This window comes from Cloeon dipterum, chromosome 3 (assembly GCF_949628265.1).
Source record: "Cloeon dipterum chromosome 3, ieCloDipt1.1, whole genome shotgun sequence".
Lineage (NCBI taxonomy): Eukaryota > Metazoa > Arthropoda > Insecta > Ephemeroptera > Baetidae > Cloeon > Cloeon dipterum.
Window position 1 is genome coordinate 13,037,910 of NC_088788.1, and position 20,760 is coordinate 13,058,669.

At 43.6% G+C, this 20,760-nt stretch overlaps 1 protein-coding gene across 5 annotated transcripts in view; it reads right to left on the bottom strand.

Moving 5' to 3' along the window:
* Window positions 1–20,760, bottom strand: part of LOC135940030 (rho GTPase-activating protein 20-like) — a 185,486-nt gene that overhangs the window by 18,596 nt on the left and 146,130 nt on the right. Inside the window, exon 1 of one of the 5 annotated variants that reach the window (XM_065484674.1) lies at window positions 16,172–16,626. The exons of 3 other annotated variants lie outside the window; for them this stretch is intronic. In XM_065484674.1, the coding sequence (XP_065340746.1) occupies window positions 16,172–16,294 (123 nt within the window). In that variant the 5' untranslated portion in view covers window positions 16,295–16,626. Of the gene's footprint in view, window positions 1–14,164; window positions 14,285–16,171; window positions 16,627–20,760 lie in introns of those variants that run through there. One more of the 5 variants, XM_065484675.1, reaches the window with a different exon arrangement.

The window sequence follows — 20,760 nt, forward strand, 5'->3', positions numbered from 1 at the left end:
ATGGCGACTGGCCAAGTGCGGCCACTGCCAAGGTTGGGAGTGTTGGGACACTTCTGTATATATCCGCGATTGATCTGCATTATTTATGTACGCTTGCACTTTGATGCGAAAATTCACACTTGACCGTAATTGTTTGAATTTTTTAAGCGTCCGCCGAGACCGTAAAAACCGTTGATCGCTTCTCGCCTGGCAAACAATGGGCTTGTACCTTACTTGGTCCCACTGAACTTGGGATTCGCGGCATCAAGTGGATTTGGAACGAAGCGGATGTTATTGGCACTGATGGATTTTATTCCTTCTTCTCGAAGGAGAGTGCCCGCAGGCTCGTCCGACTGCGAAATGGAATTCCACCCACGCCGCTGCATGCAGTCGTTTTTAATATTTATAATATTGGCACGTCATAATATTATAAATGAGCGATCCTCCTTCTCTCAAGAGATAAAAAATGTTTGCATGTATCTCTGCTGCTGCTGCTGCGGCGGCGTACATTATAATAAAAAACGCACACGGCAGCAGCAGCAGCAGCAGCGAGTGGCGGCGGCTGCGGTGGTTGTGCAGACAAAGAGGCGCTTTGTACTGAATGCTGATGCCATGCTTTTGAAATTGGAAATCAAACACCGTCCGTGGATGATGTTAAAATATGCAATGACATAAATAAACCTGGCAAGCTAAGCCGCATGCCGTCGAGTAAATTTGCATTGGCACTTTCAAAACAAGTTAACGTCCAATTTGTTGGAAATTTTATTATGACCGGGATTTTTTTTTAAATAACCAACTTTTATGCGTTTTATATGCTTTGGACAGGACTGTACATACATAATTCTTCCCGAAATTGATTGTATAATGGCTACAGACTAACAGTCAGCCAGCAAAGGGGTTTGAAGGCTCAAATGAAATATTTCGCATTTCTGTTTTAATTTTTAATAAGACGAGCCTTATGGAAACACGGCATGACACGCTGAGGTATTTAAGGATGCATATAAACAGCGCATCTTTTCCAATTGAACGCCCTTGCACCTTGTGTCGGGTTGCATCAGAATTTTATAAATTCATGCTGGCGCGGCGTCGGCACTCACCGCTTTAATAAAATTATGTCCTCACGACTCCATTCTGCCTGCAGGTGGTACTTTACAGTGACATCACTTGCGCCTTCTGCCAGACAATCACCGTTTCCATTTATCATTATCGCCGGGATGAGCCCACTGAAGCAATAATTGAGCAACTGGACTCAATTGTGCGTCGCCGGCGGCTAGCTCAATTTATTTATAGCCGCACGATTCCTCGTTAATTCAATTCTACGACAGCAGCCAATATGCATCTGCGGCCGACAGCGACACTTCGACGACAAGTGCGCGATAAAAAAAACGAGTTGTTTATTTATTAACAGCGTGCATATAATTACTCACTGCTGGAGTTAGGTGTGGTCGAAAAATGAGCGGCTGCGCGGTATTTTATGGTCCAGTGGAACCTGTTGCACCAACAAGTGCACACAAAATATGTACACACACCTCTGCGCGCGTATTGTTGTTTGAAATGTCGTTGCCGCCAATGATTTTTACAGTTTTGTAGACACAGTGCATTCCAATGTCTTAATATGGCATGCAATATTAAGTCTTGTCTTTAATCTCAACACCTTTTTCCTTGCTATTTATTATAAATTTCACTGAATGACAGAAGCAAGAATAAACAAGAAAATTTAAAAGAATTAAACTTATCTTGATATCATATTGAAATTTAGAATTTGTGCTTTTGGCGAAATGGACACGTTAATTATTCACACAGAAGAGTAATTAATTTTGATTTTTGTCAACATTACACATTTTTCAGCAAATTCAAACATTGCTATCAGAGAAAAATTGAAAAAAAAAAATGATTTTTCTAAACTAATAAACGTTTAAATGGTGCGAAATGAACTTTTATCGTGCAAAAAGCGTATTGAACCGTTTAACCGTTTAATGTGCATAATTCATTTGAATGAGTTTATGTCCTCTTCCTTCCCTATCTGCATATATGAACACAATGTTATTTTCTTCAACATCAGCTTTAGTGCATAATGTATAATTGCAAGTGCCTTGCGCGCGAGTTGTATGCCTCCAGATAATTATTATGTTGGAATTTTCCCTCTCTTAAGTGAATATTAACAATAAGAAGCGGCTCGTTCACGCAAGGTCATTGAATTTACATGCAAATGCGCTATTCTTACACAGCACTTTTATTTACTCGGGCCATAAATCTCGACACACACACACACACACTCACATGCATGGAGCAGAGACTATCGCTCCAAAGTTGTTTGGGAAGCTGTGTGTGTGCACAAAAGCTGAATAACTCGTTTTCTAGGAATTAAGCACACAATAATTAAGCTTCTGCGCGATTCGTTAAAAAGATGTGTACAAATATAAAAATGCTGCCGAGCATTTTAAATATATTTATGGAGCGGAAAGTGCTGCTGCGGCGTACGGTCATAAAAGAGCGAAAAATCCGGCGTGGAATCCACTTTTGGCGTAATTACATCGGCAATAAAAGCCTTTTAATTTTAATAATTTCCAACACTGTGTATGCTATCGCTGTACGGAAAGTAATTTGTTGACGGGACCACCTATGCACCAGCTCGCGCAAATATAAAGCGAGTTTATTACCTGCGGAGATGGGCACAATAGAGTTGTAATCGTAGAATCGAAAATGAAGCAGCTTGCACACGATTTCCCTATTGAATTTGGATAAGTGAGTTGCTGCTCTCCGGGAAATCGTGAAGAAATACACGTGTGTGTCCCACACGACTCAACAAAGCCGCACATGTGTATTCCGAAGGTGCAAGTCATGCGCCTTTTTCACTTATATAGCGAGTATTACGTTCACGCCGTGTTTGGATTAGATTCGCAGACGTGCAGAAATCACGAAATCACTCTGTCTGCCGCGAATTGAAAGTAAAAGTAACGTTAGTGCTCGCTACGCTTGTCGATATACACTTGTTATGTGAATTTCATTGACGTGCCAGACCGGATTTTGTCTCTCCTTTCCCTTCGTTTTCATAGCTCCAGGTAGGCATCATTTAGAAAAAAACATATCAATAGGGAGGCTGACTTCAAACAGAATTTCCCAGAAGAAATCGCTTCTTTGAAATATCCACGCACGAACACTTTCTCAGACAAAGAGTGAGCGGAAAGAGCAAATAAAACATTTTTGTCAACCCCAGCGCTGCTTCGTATTGAATTCAAGCAACTGTTCCAGATGGGTCAGCTCATTTGTCTCTTCGATTAAAAAAGAAACCCTCTACTCAGACCGAACTTGAACTAAATAATAGACTCCTGAAGAAATAAAACACAATCCTACATTTAAATCATTTGACAAAAAGAACGTTACGACTGCGAAAATACGTTATTTGCCGAGCCTCGTGGGGTCCAACTGTCCCCGCATGCAAATTATCTTAGATCTGCGGATTCGGCGTCAAATTCCAACGTGTCCCTGCCTGTGTAATAAATGCGGTAACGACTCCATCAATTCCATCTCCCAATTAGGCTGCCAGCGCCGGTTGCGTTCGTGGGCAGCAGTTAAAATAAAGGATATCATACAATAAGATGCCGCGAGACAGCAGATGCTCTGCTTACTTAACAGAGAGCGAAATCACCTCGCTCACTCTTCGGCCGCAACACAAAAGAGAGACACACAGGCCGTTCAACTCGCTTTCTTAATAATTCCGCCTGCTCAGCACACGGCCGAATCGGCGCGTAAAAACCTTTTGCAATTTAATTCGATGATTTATGGCAATAATTTGATTTTTGCTGCCGCTTCTTGCGCGCACACCTTAATTATTTTAATTTAGCCATCACGACAGCCAGCGCGGCGTGGATCAATCACGGCAATATTGCTGCGTCCGACGCCAAGGTGCGCGCTCGAAACATAAGGGTAATTAATTTTGCCTGCCGGAGAATGACACGTTGTATTAGCCGGAGTGATCATTAAGCGCCACACCGCCGACGATAATGATGTGCACTGAACTTGACTATCAGGATGGAATGCTGGTGTGTTTAGTGCATTGAAATGCACAACACCGCATAGACAGGCAAAATTAAAACGTTAAGCTCGACTAATGGTGTTGTTGCCGCGAATTACTGTTAGTAATATGAAATATGAAGACTATAATTCACGCAGTTTGATCGCCAATCACAAGAACTCAAGAGTGACAGACGAGCAGACGAGATATTTTTGTTTTCAAGTTGACATACTGCCTGCATTGATTTTGAAATAAATATCAAATTAATCAGAGATTGGCGTCGAGAATTGAGCTCAAGAAACGGAAATTTTGATCAAGTCCAACTGGCTGAGCTCATCACGAAGCATCGCATGTCTTGTTGAACACAAATCAAAGAGACGCCTTTGTGAAGGGTCGTCACTTCTGAAATCGACGCCGATTGTTGTTTTGACAGGCTGGACGGCCGTGCAGGCAACAGGTTGGCCAGCCGGCCGGCCGGCGAACGACACTTTGAATAATCGAGCTAATTGAGCGAAAATTATTGCAATGTATATCTGCAGCGGCTGCAGCCGGTCGGCCGACCGGCCAACGCCGACTGGTTTGGCAATCAGCTCGCTTCGATCGGCGGCGCATTCCGCGAGCGTCCGAGCGCAAAATTATCGATTTTGTCTGCAGTTAATAATGCGCCTGCGGTCAGCGGCGGTCATAAATCATATGCAAAAAAGATGCAGTCGTCAATTTGCCGCGCATGCAGCTCCACGAAGGCGGCTATTTCACAGTCGACGGAGGATTCGCGCCGAGAGAGATAATTCGCAGCGTAATAACTATAGTAATGATCGGCGCGGCGAGCGTGTTGGGGAAGGTCGCTGCTCAAATGAGAGTTAGTTGCAAGTCGGTCATGTGACCGTGTCTTTGCCTCACACGCCGTGTTTTGCTTTCCGCCGGCGAGGTGTGAAATATTGCCTTGATTAATGGGCGCTGCGAGAGTGCAATTTGGTCCAGCCGGTCATTATTTGTCCCTGGATTGCAGCAACAAAGGAATTCCGCCACCAGACATTGCAACAGGCGGCTGTAATTGAAATGATACGCCAAGCGACAGACGGACATACGCGGATATACACCGTGTCGTTCGGCAGATTTATCGAGCGGCGGGCGCATCCTCGGGTTGCAGTCATGCAATACTCGAGTGTGCACATTTAACCTTTGCCGAGCTGATGCGCATTTTCAGCGGTCTCATGATAGCTTGCTGAAGGTGATTGTGCATATTCTTGCGTGACGAGAACAAAGGGGGTAAGTTTTTTTACGTCCAGCTTAATTTTTAATACGCAAATATATGATTATCATTCCGCTTTAGATAATCTTGCTCTCAATGCCAAATCGAAAAATACAATTCAAATATTTATTTTCAATCTGCTTTCCAAGCCTCTTGTTGATCAAGTAGTTTACTATAGCAAACGATAAGAAAATGTCAACTTATAAATGGCAATTCAAGTAAATCAGTTTACAGGGACGTAGAAACCAATTTACCTAGCAGTCATGCTACTATTTACACATTTTTAAATTAAATTTATATATATTTAATGTCGTACAAACGCAGCCGCAATACTCTGGCTGTTTTATTATTACATCACCGCAAAAGCAAGCGGGCAGGCCGATACATAAAAGCAGCACGCTGCTTGCTATCACCTGCGATCATATATATGCACCTACCAACTCAGTAAGAAATAACTTGTGCGTGCGTGCACTTGTCATAATTAATTGTCCTCTGCTGAATACGTATACCAGTATAAAATAAGTCGAGTCCATTTTACAATTAAGAGAGTGTGTGTATAAGCATTTAAAATGAAATAGAAGTCAACACGGTGAATAAATATATATTTTCCTCCTGTTTCTTTCTTTCCACAAGGCCAGCCAGTTTTCACAAACTGTATGAAGAATGTTTCCAGCAGCATCTGCGCCCCGATTGGCATTCCTCCGCGGTTTTTATTCGTATATAATTAACACAGCATTGTGGCCTATGCACGCCCAGCTCGCAGAAACAACGCCTTTTCGCAAAGACAGCATAAATCATTGGCCCCGCGAATCCTGTTGCGAGTGTAATTATAAAATTTTTGCATACAAATTATCGCATTAATATAGTAGATAGATTTACGATACTCCAAGTCCAGGGGGCGAGCGTGCTGCGCTCTGTCTTTGTTATTGTTTGCGTGTCTTATCATCTGGCTCGAGGCAGTTTTACTTCGGCAACACACCATAAAAGGTGCCAGATAAGATGTGATCCGCGGGAAGGAAGTCGATGGGAACTGATTCCGCGAGGGACAAGTAGTGCTGGACGGTGTGCTCCAAGGCCGAGTGCAATTAGATTGATTAGGTTAGGAAATAGGAGTGAAGACTTTCTGAAGAAGTCATTTTCTCTATATCTCTCTGCTAACGCATTGAATTGGAAAATATAATAAAGGAGACAAAGGCAAGGAAAAAATTCAGCCTATATCTTGAGTAAATAATAGGTAGTTTGAAACGTTAGAAATAAGAAATTCCCCTTAACTATGACATATAAATTGATAAAGTCACCCTTTGTCAAATGGCACTGTTATGCTGAGATTTGTTCCACGTCAGTGACCGGACTAGCTCGAATTACAGCTAGGGATCGAGTCGGCGAAAACACGCGTTTTTTACATTTCCCACAGGTGTCGATTTCCATCGCGTTATCAATTCCGACATCGCGGGCATTAGGACGTCTCGAGATAGGTGAATTAAAACTGACCACACGGATGAGATAATCTTGAAACTCGCTTTATATACATCAAAGCATCTCCAGGCTGATTTTTTTTCTCTCACTCTCCGACCCGAGTCAAACACGCAGGTTTGCTGATTTGGATACACGGCGCAGTTTTGCTCTATGATATCTGAGCAGCATGCCAGTGATCAGATGTCACCACAATACTAGATGTTGGCACATTTAAACAACCTTGTCTGCGATCGGCTCAATGGAAGATGAATAATAAGGAAGGAGTGGCAGGAGAAACTCTCAACATCCGTCTGCCCAAGTGGATTATCAATCCCATTGTTTATGAATTGCAACGAACTTTGCGGTGACCTGGCTGAGTGAGAGGTTGCGAATACTCCTCGGCTGACGCACCTGCTGTCAGGTAGAGGAGGAAACTTTTCTATGTCAAGAGCCGCGAGAAATTCACGTCTGAATGGAGAATGAGTCACATGCGTGGAGGCGCCATTTGATACCGTCCGTGAGCATCAAATTTTTATAGCTAGGCTGATTTTGAGTGCAAAATGTCTTTCTAGGAATGCGAATTCAGGCTAATTCGTAGCAGAAATTGTTGAGAGGATGATGCATCCTCTCTCTGCAGGATTGTACAACTATTTTTATTACCATCCTGATAGATGCAGAAGACAGTTTTTTTATAATTTCAGTTTGTTGCTGATAAGAAAATAATAAGACTTTTTTTGACGACTATAATTTCTGTTGAAAAAAATCATCTCTAAGGGAACACTCCAATTCTGTGCGGTGTGTATTTTTACAACGAAAGGCAATATAAAAGATCAGGTTGTAAACGAGCCGTGCTCATGTCGTGCCGCAAAGTAATTTCCACAACTCACTCTGCACAAAGTGCGAGAGAGCGGGTTGCATAACAGGTGGGTTGTTTATTTTGCAGACAGACGCGCTTTTCAAGTGAGAGAGTTTGTAACAATGGCACTTGTTAAGTCGTGTCATACCAGGCTCATGCATACTCGCGGTCTTTTAATTCCGATTCACCTGCTCGCCGCGTATCAAATGCAATGATTTTATACAGTCGCTGCTTTAAATACTTATTTGTCCATTGAAGAAAAGCAAGCTGAAATCCGAATCGTTTCGCGCCGTCTGCTGCGTCGAGCTGTAAATTTGGGAATTAAAAAGCAGCCCGGCCGGTCAAGAACCTGCTTCATTACTATTCAGGCAATAAATCGGGAAATTATTTCTTCAATGAGTGTTTTCGTTGCAATGGGTGTGTCGCACTCGGCCGTAAAAGCACGAGTTATGGGCAACCGCCCCAGGCGAGAGAGGCTGAAACGGCAGCAGAATGTGTTCTTCGGAAAGCAAAAAATCTATTTTCGAGAGATTTCATCGCCTTTTCGCTCGCAGGCGTTTATTTTCTGTATCACTCAGCCAATCTGACAAACTTCAGATATTAATGATGATCTAATTTCGGCCAAATGGCCTGCTAAGTTGATTTACGTGGCATTTCTGATTATTTCCAAATTTGTTCTGCGTCACTTAACGGCTCCAGGTGTCGGTTTAAATTAACGTTCACATATTAACTGCCTCGATTCAAGTGTGACTAGAAGCAAATTACGCCGCACGTTTGGTCCAGCACGCGATCTCCAAGTCGGATTACTAAATCTAATAAAAAAGTTCTTGTTATTAATTAGCTAAACGTTATGTCACTCCTAAAAGACTAGACCAGCACTCAAACAGCGAGTGAAATCGAAAGCAGTGTTTGCCTACGAGCTGTAAACGCATAAAAATATTTTTTACGCAATATTTTGATTCCAGGCTTAAAGAAAGTTTCTTTTGGCTGCAAGTTCACGCGGCGCGCCATAAAATTCAGCAGCTTTGCGAAAAAGACGCAACTCTCGGCGGCGGGCGTTGATCTCTCTGCTCTCCAGCGTGCTTATTGCCTCACAGACATGATATTTGAAAGGTTGAATAATAATATTACTCGGCGAGTTGTGCACACGAAGAGCGAGAGGATAAATATATTAAAGTGCATGAGCGAGCGAGACTCTCTCATCATCAGCCGCGCGGCTTTTATAATATTCACTCTCTCGCGCACCGGCGTGATTGAGATCATCTTTTTCTCATTACTTTCGATTGCAAGTTCACGGTCGAAATCCTCGTCCAATAAAAATTACTCTCTCGTGATCCTTTTAACCGGCGGAGATGAGCAGAGATGCTGGGATTATAACGAGCAATAAAATATGATTTCTGCGCTCCATAGATTCGAATGTGCAGCGCTAGTTTTGATTATTTAAATTAAAATGATGAACCATGTTTAGCTGCCGAATGCAACGGAATTTACTGCTTTCAAATTAGCTCTGCTGAGCATCTCATTCAAATTAGAACGTTAGCCGACCATACACTTATCAATTATCCACAGTTTTCATTGACTATAAGTGGCGGGGAGAGCGAGAGAGAATACCTTCAAAATTGCGTGTAAAATTAAAACTGCCAATTTTGTTGCACAGTTACACACGTTCAAAGCACTCTTTACGACTTCCTCATCCTCGACCTACCGAAGAGAAAGAAAGACTGACAATAACACGATGCATTTCACTCTCATCGTGTGGGCATCATTAATATTCAATTTCACAGAATGAGTTAGAGCTGAGGCAGTGAAAGCACATATTTTGTCAGCGGCGGAATAATGCATTTTCATTTGCATCGCCGCCGGTCACCTTTTAGTTAGTCGGAGTCAATCTCATGCTGTTGCTGATTGGCCTTTCGTCAATTTCGAAAATAAATTGCCCGTGCATAAGCTCGTATCAAGAGTTCGCGCGGGGGGTCGTTCAACCGGCGCCGTAAATCAGGTGCAATTTATTTATTTTGACGGCCGTGTATGTGTTCGGATGAATACGTATCCGCGAGCGAGTACGGCACACAAAGGGTTCGCCGCCGCCGCCGCCTCAATTACATTCTGCGCCGTTTTCACTTTCCTCGTGTGGTCACGATTTTGCATAACCTTTTCGGGTTGAGAGACACCGTGCAAACTCACCGAGACTAAATTTGGTTTTAATGTACTTCATAGCGCACCTGTAGAGCTAATTTATTATAGCTCCAGCGTTGTCACGTGAGACCAGATTTTTGGTGTGCTTGAAAAATCGTATTTTTTTAAAAATAAGGCAAAAACTAATGAGGTGAAGTGAATTTTTTGGTCCTAGCGATGCACAAAAGAACCGAAAACCTTTTGTGAAGTGCGAGTAGTAGTGCATACATCCGTAAAACTATTTCGCGAGGACAATGTGACCTGCTCGATGACGTCAATCGCTGGGTATGGTCAGACTTTCCTCCTCAGAGGCACTTTGGAAATGCCTTTAATCAGGCTGATATATTCGCACTCTTTTCCTCCATGCAAAGCTGAATCACATGGAAATTCTATTCTGAGAAAAACGCACTCTTTAAATATGGCCGCGCCGCGGTGAATGTGTTTTTCATTCTATCATCGGCTAACGAGAACGTAATTACTCCGCCGAGTATGTAATTTGGCCAAATCCACCGCTGCCGCTGCTGAAATCAATCGAACGGACACTGAGAGAGGCATAATTACACAGGGCGACGTGCGAATTTCGTTTTCAATCTCGCGCAGCCATGCAATTTTTCTGCCACCAAATTGACGCGCTCCGTCCTTGAGACGTGCTCGGGAGAAATTTTCTTACGTGCATCTCCAGAGCAAATAAACCAGCAGGCACGTTTGCGGCTTGTTTCCCAAATTTACCCAGAACTGAGAGCCATGTCATTATTGCACTTGCGATGGGACATAATCGAAAACGTGCGTGGGCTGTTACATTGATGTGAATAGCTGAAACCGGACCTGCCACTTTCGGAAGAAAATTGCAACGCAAAATTATTTATTTCTATGAAATATCCTCAACTATGCCACCGTGAGAAAATGCATTGATTTGTAACAAGTTAGAGTTAATTTGAGTAATGCCTAACTTGTTACAGATTAATAGCGCCAATAAAATATGAATGAGTATTAAATTAAAAAAATAATTTGCAATGATTCACAAGACTGCAAACACTAATTTAAAAAATGCAGCAAAAAGAATTGAAAAGTATGTTTGTTCACCTGTGTACAAAGTGCGGCTCTAGTTCTAGGCAACACTGTCTGGCTCGCCAGCGTCCAAATTTGGCCTCTCACGCTTAGTCAGAGGTAAAAAATGAAAGTTGATATGCATAATTCGGCAGCGTGATGACTTTTTCGGCGCGTGGTGTGTGTATAAATATGTATGTGTACGCGGGCAGCTTCCAAGCGCGAGCCCATCTCTTTGAAGCAAGTGGCGAGATCAGTGACCGGCTGCTCATGCTGAGTTGAGAAAAAATCGCCCTCGGGCACGCCCATGCGGCCGGCGAGCACATAATATTCAAAAATGAAACTGCTTTTTTCGGCGCGCCGGAATGTTAATCTCACTTTTATAAAATTGTACGCGGTGTCGAGAGCGTATACTAATGATGCGTCGCGTCTGCACGTATATGATTATCATTTTCTGCCGATTAGCGCGGCAGCTGCTAATCTTGCTGCTTAATCACCGTACTTTTTGCCACCTTTGTCCGCGTGAAAATGAGGGTGGTGAAAAACTCTGGGGGCAAAAATCGGATGAAGTGAATGCGTGCAAAGCCACAGGTATTTTTCACCGTCAGGAAGCACTGTGAGGGAGAAGGCAAGGAGCAATTTCTGCGGTTTCAGCTGTAATTTGGACAATTTTCGCATGCCGAATGATTCACTCACACCGTTCAATTCGAAGAAACAATACAAACAGTGCTTGAAACAACACGCGACGAAATTGAAATAAGATATATTTACTTCAAGCCATACAGGTGATGAAGATTGTCGAAATTGTTCCTTGAATTCAGCCTCTTCGTTTTAATACTTCAATGCTGGAGCTTGACGAGAAATGATGTTTGCCAAAGGCTTAGCTCTGCAAAGTTTCGCAAAACGTGCTTTTTTGCTGATATTTGCTCTTTCATTTTGGTTTAAAAGCCTGCACACTGTTTGCTCTCCGTGGATGAATCAATTAGCTAATGTCAAAAAATAGAACATTCAGCCTTGAAAACATTTTTATATCCCCAGACGGCTGGTGCACACAAACTGCACACATTAAATTAATCAAAATTCTTGCGAGCGGTGATTAAAATACAGAAAGAGGCAATTAACACGCTTAATGGCTCCGAGTGGAAAATCAACAACAAACAAAATTAAAGAAAGAGCTCTTGCGGCGCAGGTAAATTTGATTTCATCAGCGCGGCGCTCCGCAAACGCGGCGTAAATCAAAATAAGACAACAACAGCTGCTGCCGCCTCTTTCTTCTTCCTGCATTTTAAACACAATTATCAGCGGCCGTGCTCGAAATCTGGACCAAGGAAAAAGCCGTCGATACCAGTCGCATATCCTTGTGTTTCTCGTTACTGCCTGCGGGCGATGACAAATTCTCGTAGGAGGCCGTTAAATAGCTGAAAACAATGCTTTCGCGATGACAAACGCTTTAATTCAAAGAGAAAGCATCTCGCTCTCTCGATCGGATGCAATTACGCATCGTTACAGGGCGGCTCCAGCATCCGAGCTGCTTTTTGTCGCTCGAGTCAATGACATGCACCACCGCAGAAGAGATGAAAAGCAAAAGTGTCGAGGTTGCACTCACTCGCTGTAATCGGCGAGCCGAATGAATGAATTAGATTTTAATGATCGCAGCTGCGCTTGTTCCACGAACGGACACGCCTTTCTGACACATAAAAAACGAGGAAAATTCCTGGAAGATCGTTTTCGACTCGAATTATGCATGATATGGCAGATCAGAGTGCGTTTAAATATGCATGATGCCGCATGGCACCTCTGCTGTTGTCGGCTTGGAGGAAATTTCGTATTTCATTAGATTCGCATATCGCATGGCTCGCATTGTTCGCCATGCATCCACAATTAGCAGCGTGGAAGCTGATTCTCATCGGCCGCCGGCGTAATTAGAGAGCCGCGCCACCGTATAATTATGTAATTTTTGGCTTGGGCTAATCTATCTTCAGCAGCTCGGAGATAAAACGCCACGTTCTCAGGCTAAACGGACCATTTGCGACACAGCAGGCCGATTTTCGGAATTCCTTTGTTTTGGCTGGCGAGGATGCAAAAACGAAAAACAGCGGAAGACCTTCCGAAGGTCGGAATCGATCTATTAATGACTCTTGTGTGTGTATAGCAGCACGAGGCAGCTAGCCAGTGAGTTATTGTGACATCGCCTCAGGGAAAAATAATGCCACCTGCGCGTGACGCCGCATGGCATTTTTTTTGCGTAACGAGAACACAACACAACGGCGTGCGGGGGATTATATTGAATTTTTATGTTCGGGAGTAAAAAGGCGATTGCAATGAAGTCACTCTCACTACGTGCAATAGCACAATCAGATGAATGACATCACAGGGGCCGAGGGCTCGTGTAAAAAGGCACAACTGCCGTTTTCTTGAAAGCGATCAACTCGAAAAAGCCGGAAGTAATAAGTAATTATTCTGATTCACCTATAACAATGACTCATTTTAAAAAGATCAACACAGTAATATAGTATTTCCGATAACGCAATACGATTCTAGCATATTGAATGAAATTCATCATGTTGTGCAAATTATAGCTATTCACGTCTTAGCTGACTCTGAATACAAGTGATCATCTTCCCGTCCATGACGAGAAATCAGAAATGGTTTCAGTAATTTACTTTAACTTATCATCTGAAGCTTCTATTATTCACTTCCCCTGGCTTTACATTTACACATTGTCCATTGACCGCTGTTACTACAGTAAGTGCATCGGGTTTTTGCCTGTAAAGAATTTTAATCGTAAAACTGAGAGTTTGCGTCACTGGCGGTACGAAATTTTTGATGCATTACGGCGAGGCACAGTTTTTCTAAAGCGATTGTTACAGCACCCGATTATGATAATCTTTTAGGAAAGTGAGAGTGGCGGCCGCGCGCATTTTAAAAGATTGTTACACCACTGCGGCGCTAAGAGAAAATTAAACACGCCCCGTGTATGTGCATTTGCAATTTGAACGGCGCGGAATGCGACGTGACAAAATGGCAAAATAAGGATCAGTCGCGGTGGCCTTGCCCAAATTCGGAATAGAGCGGTGCAGTGCCCCGAAAGGATTAGATAATTGCAATTAAATGCTCCAGCGGCGCAAATCGACAGTAAAAGTGACGCAAAACGGCTGCTGTCAATTTGGTAGAGGACGCGCAGGGGACGAAATGTGCGTCGATGGAAATTTCAAGAATTTTTCCGACACCCAAAGGCAGCCGAGTCAAGGCGAGCCACTCTTGATTATAATAATAAACATCTCGACGGCTAATACACACCAGTCGCGAAAAGCCGCGCGCGGTGACCCATCCGCGCGTTTCATTCCACGATTTCCCCCGCGAACCTGTTTCCTGAATACATTACCACGCGCGCCAAATCGAGAAGAAGAGATGCTTTGTCGCCAAAGGACACGAATTCGACTTGATCGGCGTTAAACCGGATTGCGAAAATGATCCCGCGCGCGGGCATATTGTTCTCACTGTTTGTTGATTATGCAGATCCGCGAGCAAAAGCGGCTGGCTTACCTGCAACACAAGAAAATTAAGGTTAGTAGGTGCGCAGGCAAAGAACGATTTGGTCGGTGACCTCTGCCAAAGTCATAGGTGGAAATATCATAATGTAAAATTTGCCCACTCGCCCGAGCGTAGCGATGGAATTTATATCCATCCACTCGCGTAAGCGTCGTCATCGCCATAAAAGCAATTATACCTATTGGCTGTGGCCAAACACACAAAAAGGTCCGCGCGGTGACCTTGCAGGCTGCCGGAGGGGATTACGTCACTAATCAAACCTAGCGCGCGGTTTGCTTGATCTCGCTCTTCTAGAGTGCGAAAAGAAAAGAGATAATCGGCAACAACTGCACACAAATGCTCTAGCTAAACAGAGGAGAAAAGAATCGGGCACCTTTACGCGTTTGGCGAGGCGCAAAAAGCGTGTGGTTTCGGGCAAACCGAAAGGTGCTGCTCATTGAGGACAACTCCCATTCACGGGCGGTGCTCGCTTTGCTCGGGCGTTTGGGCAAGGCAGAATATTTGTCCGGTCCTCGAGATGAACACATTTTTACGAAGGAGGCACAAAGCAAACTGCGCAGTTTCGCGACACTGCCAGGCGAAAATCACTTAAGCCACGGTCGCGGTCACGAATGGACAAGTGCTCCCTTCAAAGGAAGCGCAGCACGCGTTTGTTGATAAACACACGCGCTGCTGTGTATGTGCATGCGAATCGATTGCTCAAGGCGAGATTTGCAATACGGAGGCCTCATTGCGCACGGCGGGAGCTGGCCGGCCTCTGCACGCGTTATCATCCACTGCCAGCCAGCACAGTGCACATAAACATATGAAATAGTAAAACACGCGTGGGGCCTTATCTCGCCGCGTATACACTATACACTCGCCAAGGAGGATGCGTTTCCTTGTGAAATTCTAACGCTCGACCTGGTATCGCCTGGCTGCTGTGTGTGGTGTGTGCATTTCAAGTAGGAAGTTGCTGCATTTTTTTGTGAACTGTCAGATAATGCGACGGCTCGCTCGGTTTTCAGCTAATGAGTCACGGGGGCGAGAGCCGAAAATCGGAGCCCATTGTGCACGCGATGATGCGTGAGCCGCATACCGATCTGAGCCTCACGTCAAATTAATTGCGACGGATTTTTGCAACCGAAACAATGCCACGGCGGTGGGGAGGACAATTATGCAGTAATTTGAATTGAGAAAGACACACGACGAGGTGCATAATGTATTTTAGCTTTCGATATTCGTTGCTTAACAGGTTAAGAAATTTGATTGTCGATGTAAATGTTGCTGTCGTAATATTTTCAAAGGTGCAAGATAGTTATTTAATATTTTTTAACAAACAATATTATATAATTTTCTCAGATTACTTTACCTGTGGGACCCAAACAACACGATTTCTTGGATAATACTAGAGTGTTACTTTATTTATTACTTTATTAAATTAAAATACATTATTAAATATTATTTGTTTGTTGTTTATTTTGAAATTTGACGAGTGCAACGCTCATATTCTTAAAAAATGAAATATACAAGACCTATGCCAATTCAAACTCAATTTATTTGAGTTGAAACACTAAATCATCATTTCATAAACTTGATTAGTTGGGTTACAATGAAATCATCACACGCTCTGAAAATTTTCTTTCATTGATGTTTTGCCAAATTAGGAACCACAGCAGCAATCTTTTGTACATTAAGTAATAATGACCTTAAAAATGAAAACAACACATGATCCAAACGTACTACTAATTATTAATAATCTCTTAAGAACCTACAAAATAAAAAATATAATTTAAAATTCACTGAAGGCTTTACAGTTTGTTTAAAAGAATTGAATCGTCGGATGGTTTTGCTTGATTACCTGCTCAGGCATGTGCGGACTCCTGGTGGCTAGCACGAGCCGCTGCTCGAGGCCAGGGTAGGGAATGGCAGACGCGTCCCTGAAGCCCTTTTCCTCGGCGCCACCGTACTTGGTGGGCGGCATTTTCCGAAATTATCCGAATTGCCCGGCGCACACTGCACTACTTATCCATGGCAGTCGCCAGAATGCGGGTTAAGGACGAAGCACACTGCACTAACCGCTCGGCACAATTAACGTGTGGTACAAGTTCACTTGAGGCGCACGATTATCCTATAGGAGCGCGAGCGAGCGCGCGCGGGCCGACTGACGTGATTCGCACGAGCAATCTCTCGGCAATGATTCAACAGGTGAGTGTGTCTTTTTCTCGGGGCCTACACGCTCGACTCGCAACCTACTCTCGGCACTCGGTGTGTGCATAAATGCCGCCTTCTCGTTTGCTCACCATCGCACACTACTCACTCACTGCGCGGTTCTTTTTGCTTACCTTCTCGCTCTCGCGCGCGGGAGGTGGAACCGCGCGCAGATTATGGCGTCATCACCCACACATTCATCCACTCTGGCCGGCCCGCGATTTTTCTTTTCCAATTTGCAAATGTTTTGTTTTTATCTCCGGCTGAATTATTTTCTGACGCTTTTATTGCCTTTTCCTCTCCGCTTAATTTTAAGGATTTTATGGCTGGCTAGAGATAGAAAATTGTGCTTGCTCAGCCGCGGCCATCGCGAGTGAGTGTGTTTGCGCGGAGGATAATTTATTCATGCGTTACTAGGTGTGGCCCGCGAGCCGTGGTCCAGCCGCGGAGATGGCTAGCTAGCGAAACGTGTTGCGAAATCGCCTCCCATCTCGTTTAATTTGCAGGAATGCGTCGCGCGCGCGCGTGTAATTGATATTCGCCTCCATGGCGAGCTGTATCAAAATAAGAAGCTTAAAGGCCACCACTCGGGATAATTTCCCGAGATTTTTCGTCGCCTGCTGGACAACATTGTTATTTTCGGATGATATCTCCACCTTGTTCGCTTGACAGGTTGAAAGGGGTGTGGAAAATGGTAGAGAGTAGAATTATTTCTGTGACTTTGACATTTTCACATAAAAAATCGCGACAAAGTGTTTATCTCACGATCCAAGGCCGCGGCTGAGTAATTGATCAGGAACCTGTGGACGTAAATTATAAATCATAATATGCTAATCCTTCAATCTTCCTAGAGCCATTAGTATGAATCAGATTTCAAAAGGCAGCCAACAAATTCTTTCCCAATCAAAGTCGTGGAATATACACGAAACGATACGTGTATATCCATCGACAGACTGATTGAAAATTCTAATCCAATTACGGCCGGCAGTCATTCATCAAACTCAAAAAGCAAAACCATCAATTCATTCCCGTCCGAGGCGAAATACAACAACAAACCATAGGCTCCGCCAGGCATTTATCTTTTGCAGTGCGCGTGCGACAGAGTACGTACATATAACATTCGATGGAAATCGCGTGTATATATACGCATGCACCACATGTCCTTGGGTGCTCGCATTAGGCAAATTACTTGTATGTTTACGGTGGAAATAATTTGTCACGACTGCATGATGCGTATCACGGGCCGGCCAGCTAATTTTCAATCGCTGCGCAAACATCAATTTCCGATTCGACGCGAGCATCAGCGTCGCAGGTTTGCACCTGCAATGATAGTGATTATTTCACCTCATAGCTGCATGCGAGGAGAGAAAAGGTCAGGGCTGCACCGCGCGCCGGCAGGCAACCCGATCTGCCCAAGGATTTCTTTGCATCTGTTCGCGCGAGCAATTTGCCACCGCGTGTCCTTTGTTTTGACTATTTCTGCCGTTGGACAAAGGGGCTAGAATTCTCTGCGCGAGCCTTGAGAGCAGTCGTTTAGAAATAAACGATGGAGGAAGGAGCTGGGAAAATAAAAACACAACCATCCTTCCTTCCTCTGCTTTATAAATATAAATCATGGTGTGAGTAGAAAACAAAAGTGCCTGCTTTGATAATTAGATACCGAAGGAAATGCATAAAATATAGGCAGTAAAAAGATGCTGCTGACAGTCGAGCGTATTTTCATTTGTAATTAACTCATTTCTGTTGACGCCCCCGGACGTTTTTATTTCTCTTTTAATGGAAAAATCCACTTTCGTTTTTATCTTGTCTGATAAAAAGGTTCTATACCCTATTTGCCTGGATTGTGTCGGCATGCTCAGAATTTTTCCAAGCGGTTCTTTCTCCTTACACAATGCAAACTGGTTTTGAAGGGGACAAAATTATCGCTCTAGCCGCAGCAGGAGAGAAAAAGTACATTCATATATAAATGCAAATTCGAGGACCTTCTGGAGATGTTCTTCATTCTCTGCGATTGGATTTTGTGAATAAGAAGCAATATAATAAAGCTCCTCTCGACCATATTCAGCCATTTCTGATTCTGCACACACATCCGCCCCTTTATATTCCAACCAGCGCAGAATCCCCGCGTTTGTTGTCCTCTGCCGTTTTTTATCTCCTGCAGCTCGTGTGTAAAAACATAAATTTCGCGTGGCGTGCTGAGAAAAAATAAATACACACACACTCTTGGGCGTCTGCTGATGAATACGTAATATGGACAAATAATAAGAAACGCACATTCCTCTGGCACCAGAAGCCGTGGCTGATTTTACTGCCCGTTTTATGCCTCCTCAGAACGAAATTCCTTAATTAACATTGACTGCAAGAGGGGCTGTATTCAGCTGGTGCACTAAATGAGCTTTTTTTTACATCCCAGCCAACGCGTCTGTAAAATTTTAAATTAAAAGTTTTACGATTACATCTTCTTATACTGCTCGTTAAAACTGTGCGTGAGAAAAAGTGAATTAGTAGCAAATAATGATAATTAATTTATGTAATCACGAGCAGACAATAATCCCAAATACTCGCCGCAGCTTTACTCTTTGCGTAAATGTCCCCGTTTCGGATTTATTATCCGAGGTTGCGCTAGCAAACCTCTGCGGAATGCAAACTGCCAATGTCACACGAATTATATACTCAGAAATGGTCTCGGTCAGCCAGCCTTGATCGTCTCCACGAAACCGCAAGTGACTCGTTGATTTGAGGCAATTAACTGCACTTTCGGGTCGATTTGCACAACCAAGCTGGCTAATTACGCGGCCCGTGCAATGTACACCACGGCAGCCTTTGCGGGTTAAGAGGTCCTCGCGTTTCTTCACGTTTATTTATTCGCTCATTACAGTGGTTAATTGAATGTAACGGCCGTGTCGGGAAAATTTTATTTCTTCATTCATTCTTGACTGCTGATACTACACGGCTTTTGTGTTCTCTGCTCGGGTATTGCAACGCTCAACAGCCATAAATCACTTGTAATTATGCTTGCACATTATATCGATCTAAGCAAACAGCACAAAGTAATAAAGACCCTCCGGGGTCATTATCAAATAACTGCAGATCGCAGGATCTTGACTTATTCATCAGTTTCTTGAGCAATTCGTCACAATGACATGAAATAAGTATTGAATAATTTATGATAGCAAAATAAAAAAGCACTGATCTTTAACGTGATCTTTAGAATGGGATTAAGCCAAAGTTGAACGGCCAGTTCAACGTCTGACCACCTACATCGATTTTCGTTGCACGGTATGCCTAATTTTTGAGTAGCTCTCCTTCCGGAAATGTGAGCTGGTCATGCAAGCTCGGCCGACAATGAAGGCTTTTTGCCCTCTTAAAACCCATTCAAACAAAACAAAAATGCGGTACTAGCTCTCGTTATCCGTGGAATTAATTTTCTCTCTGGCCGAGGCTGAAAGGGTTAACGCTCTTGCTGGCTGACGCTTCTTCCACGCCAGCTTTAAATTGAACCAATTTATTTTATGTACTCGGTGTGGCGTGTTGTTTTATTTATAATACAAGCAGCACAAACCGATACGAATCCACGCACCGGCTTTATAACTCCTTGCATTCATGCGGTTTGTTTGGTTTTCAGGCTGAGCTGCTCCTGCTTAATTCGCTCGCCAGCACAAATAATAAAGTAAGGAAGTTATGCCCGGCGATTCAAGTTGACAAGCCGAAAAAGATTCCAATCGCTGGTGCAGTAAATCCTCCGTTTAATTTCGTGTTCAATTGGATCGTGCGCGTAACTTTCACTGCGGACGTGTGTGCCTTTTGTCGAAAAACGGTTCCTAATCTGTTTTATATAGTCAGCCGCCCTTGAAATGCGTTCGTCCAGAAATAGACGCTCAAGAATGGTTCCGTTGATGCATTCAAATTATGTCCAAAAATAGACCGAAATGCATTTTCGAGGCGTCGGGGAGTATTTCAACTTGTATCGTTCTCGTGTCACCGCGGACAAGAGTGTTGGTAGAAAATAAATTATTTCGAGATAAAACGCGCGAGCCGTCCGCTTCGAAATTGTGTGTGTGTGTACTTTTTTAATCCAGCTCGGGAGATGCTTTTAATGTAATAGCACACACACAGGAATCTAAATGCACGCGAGAAGAGAGCAAACACCTGTGACCTTTTCTCTCCAGCTTGTGGTGTGGAGGTCACTCTGTGGACTAACATGGGCGTGAATCTTCCCTTGGACGGGAAATATGGAAT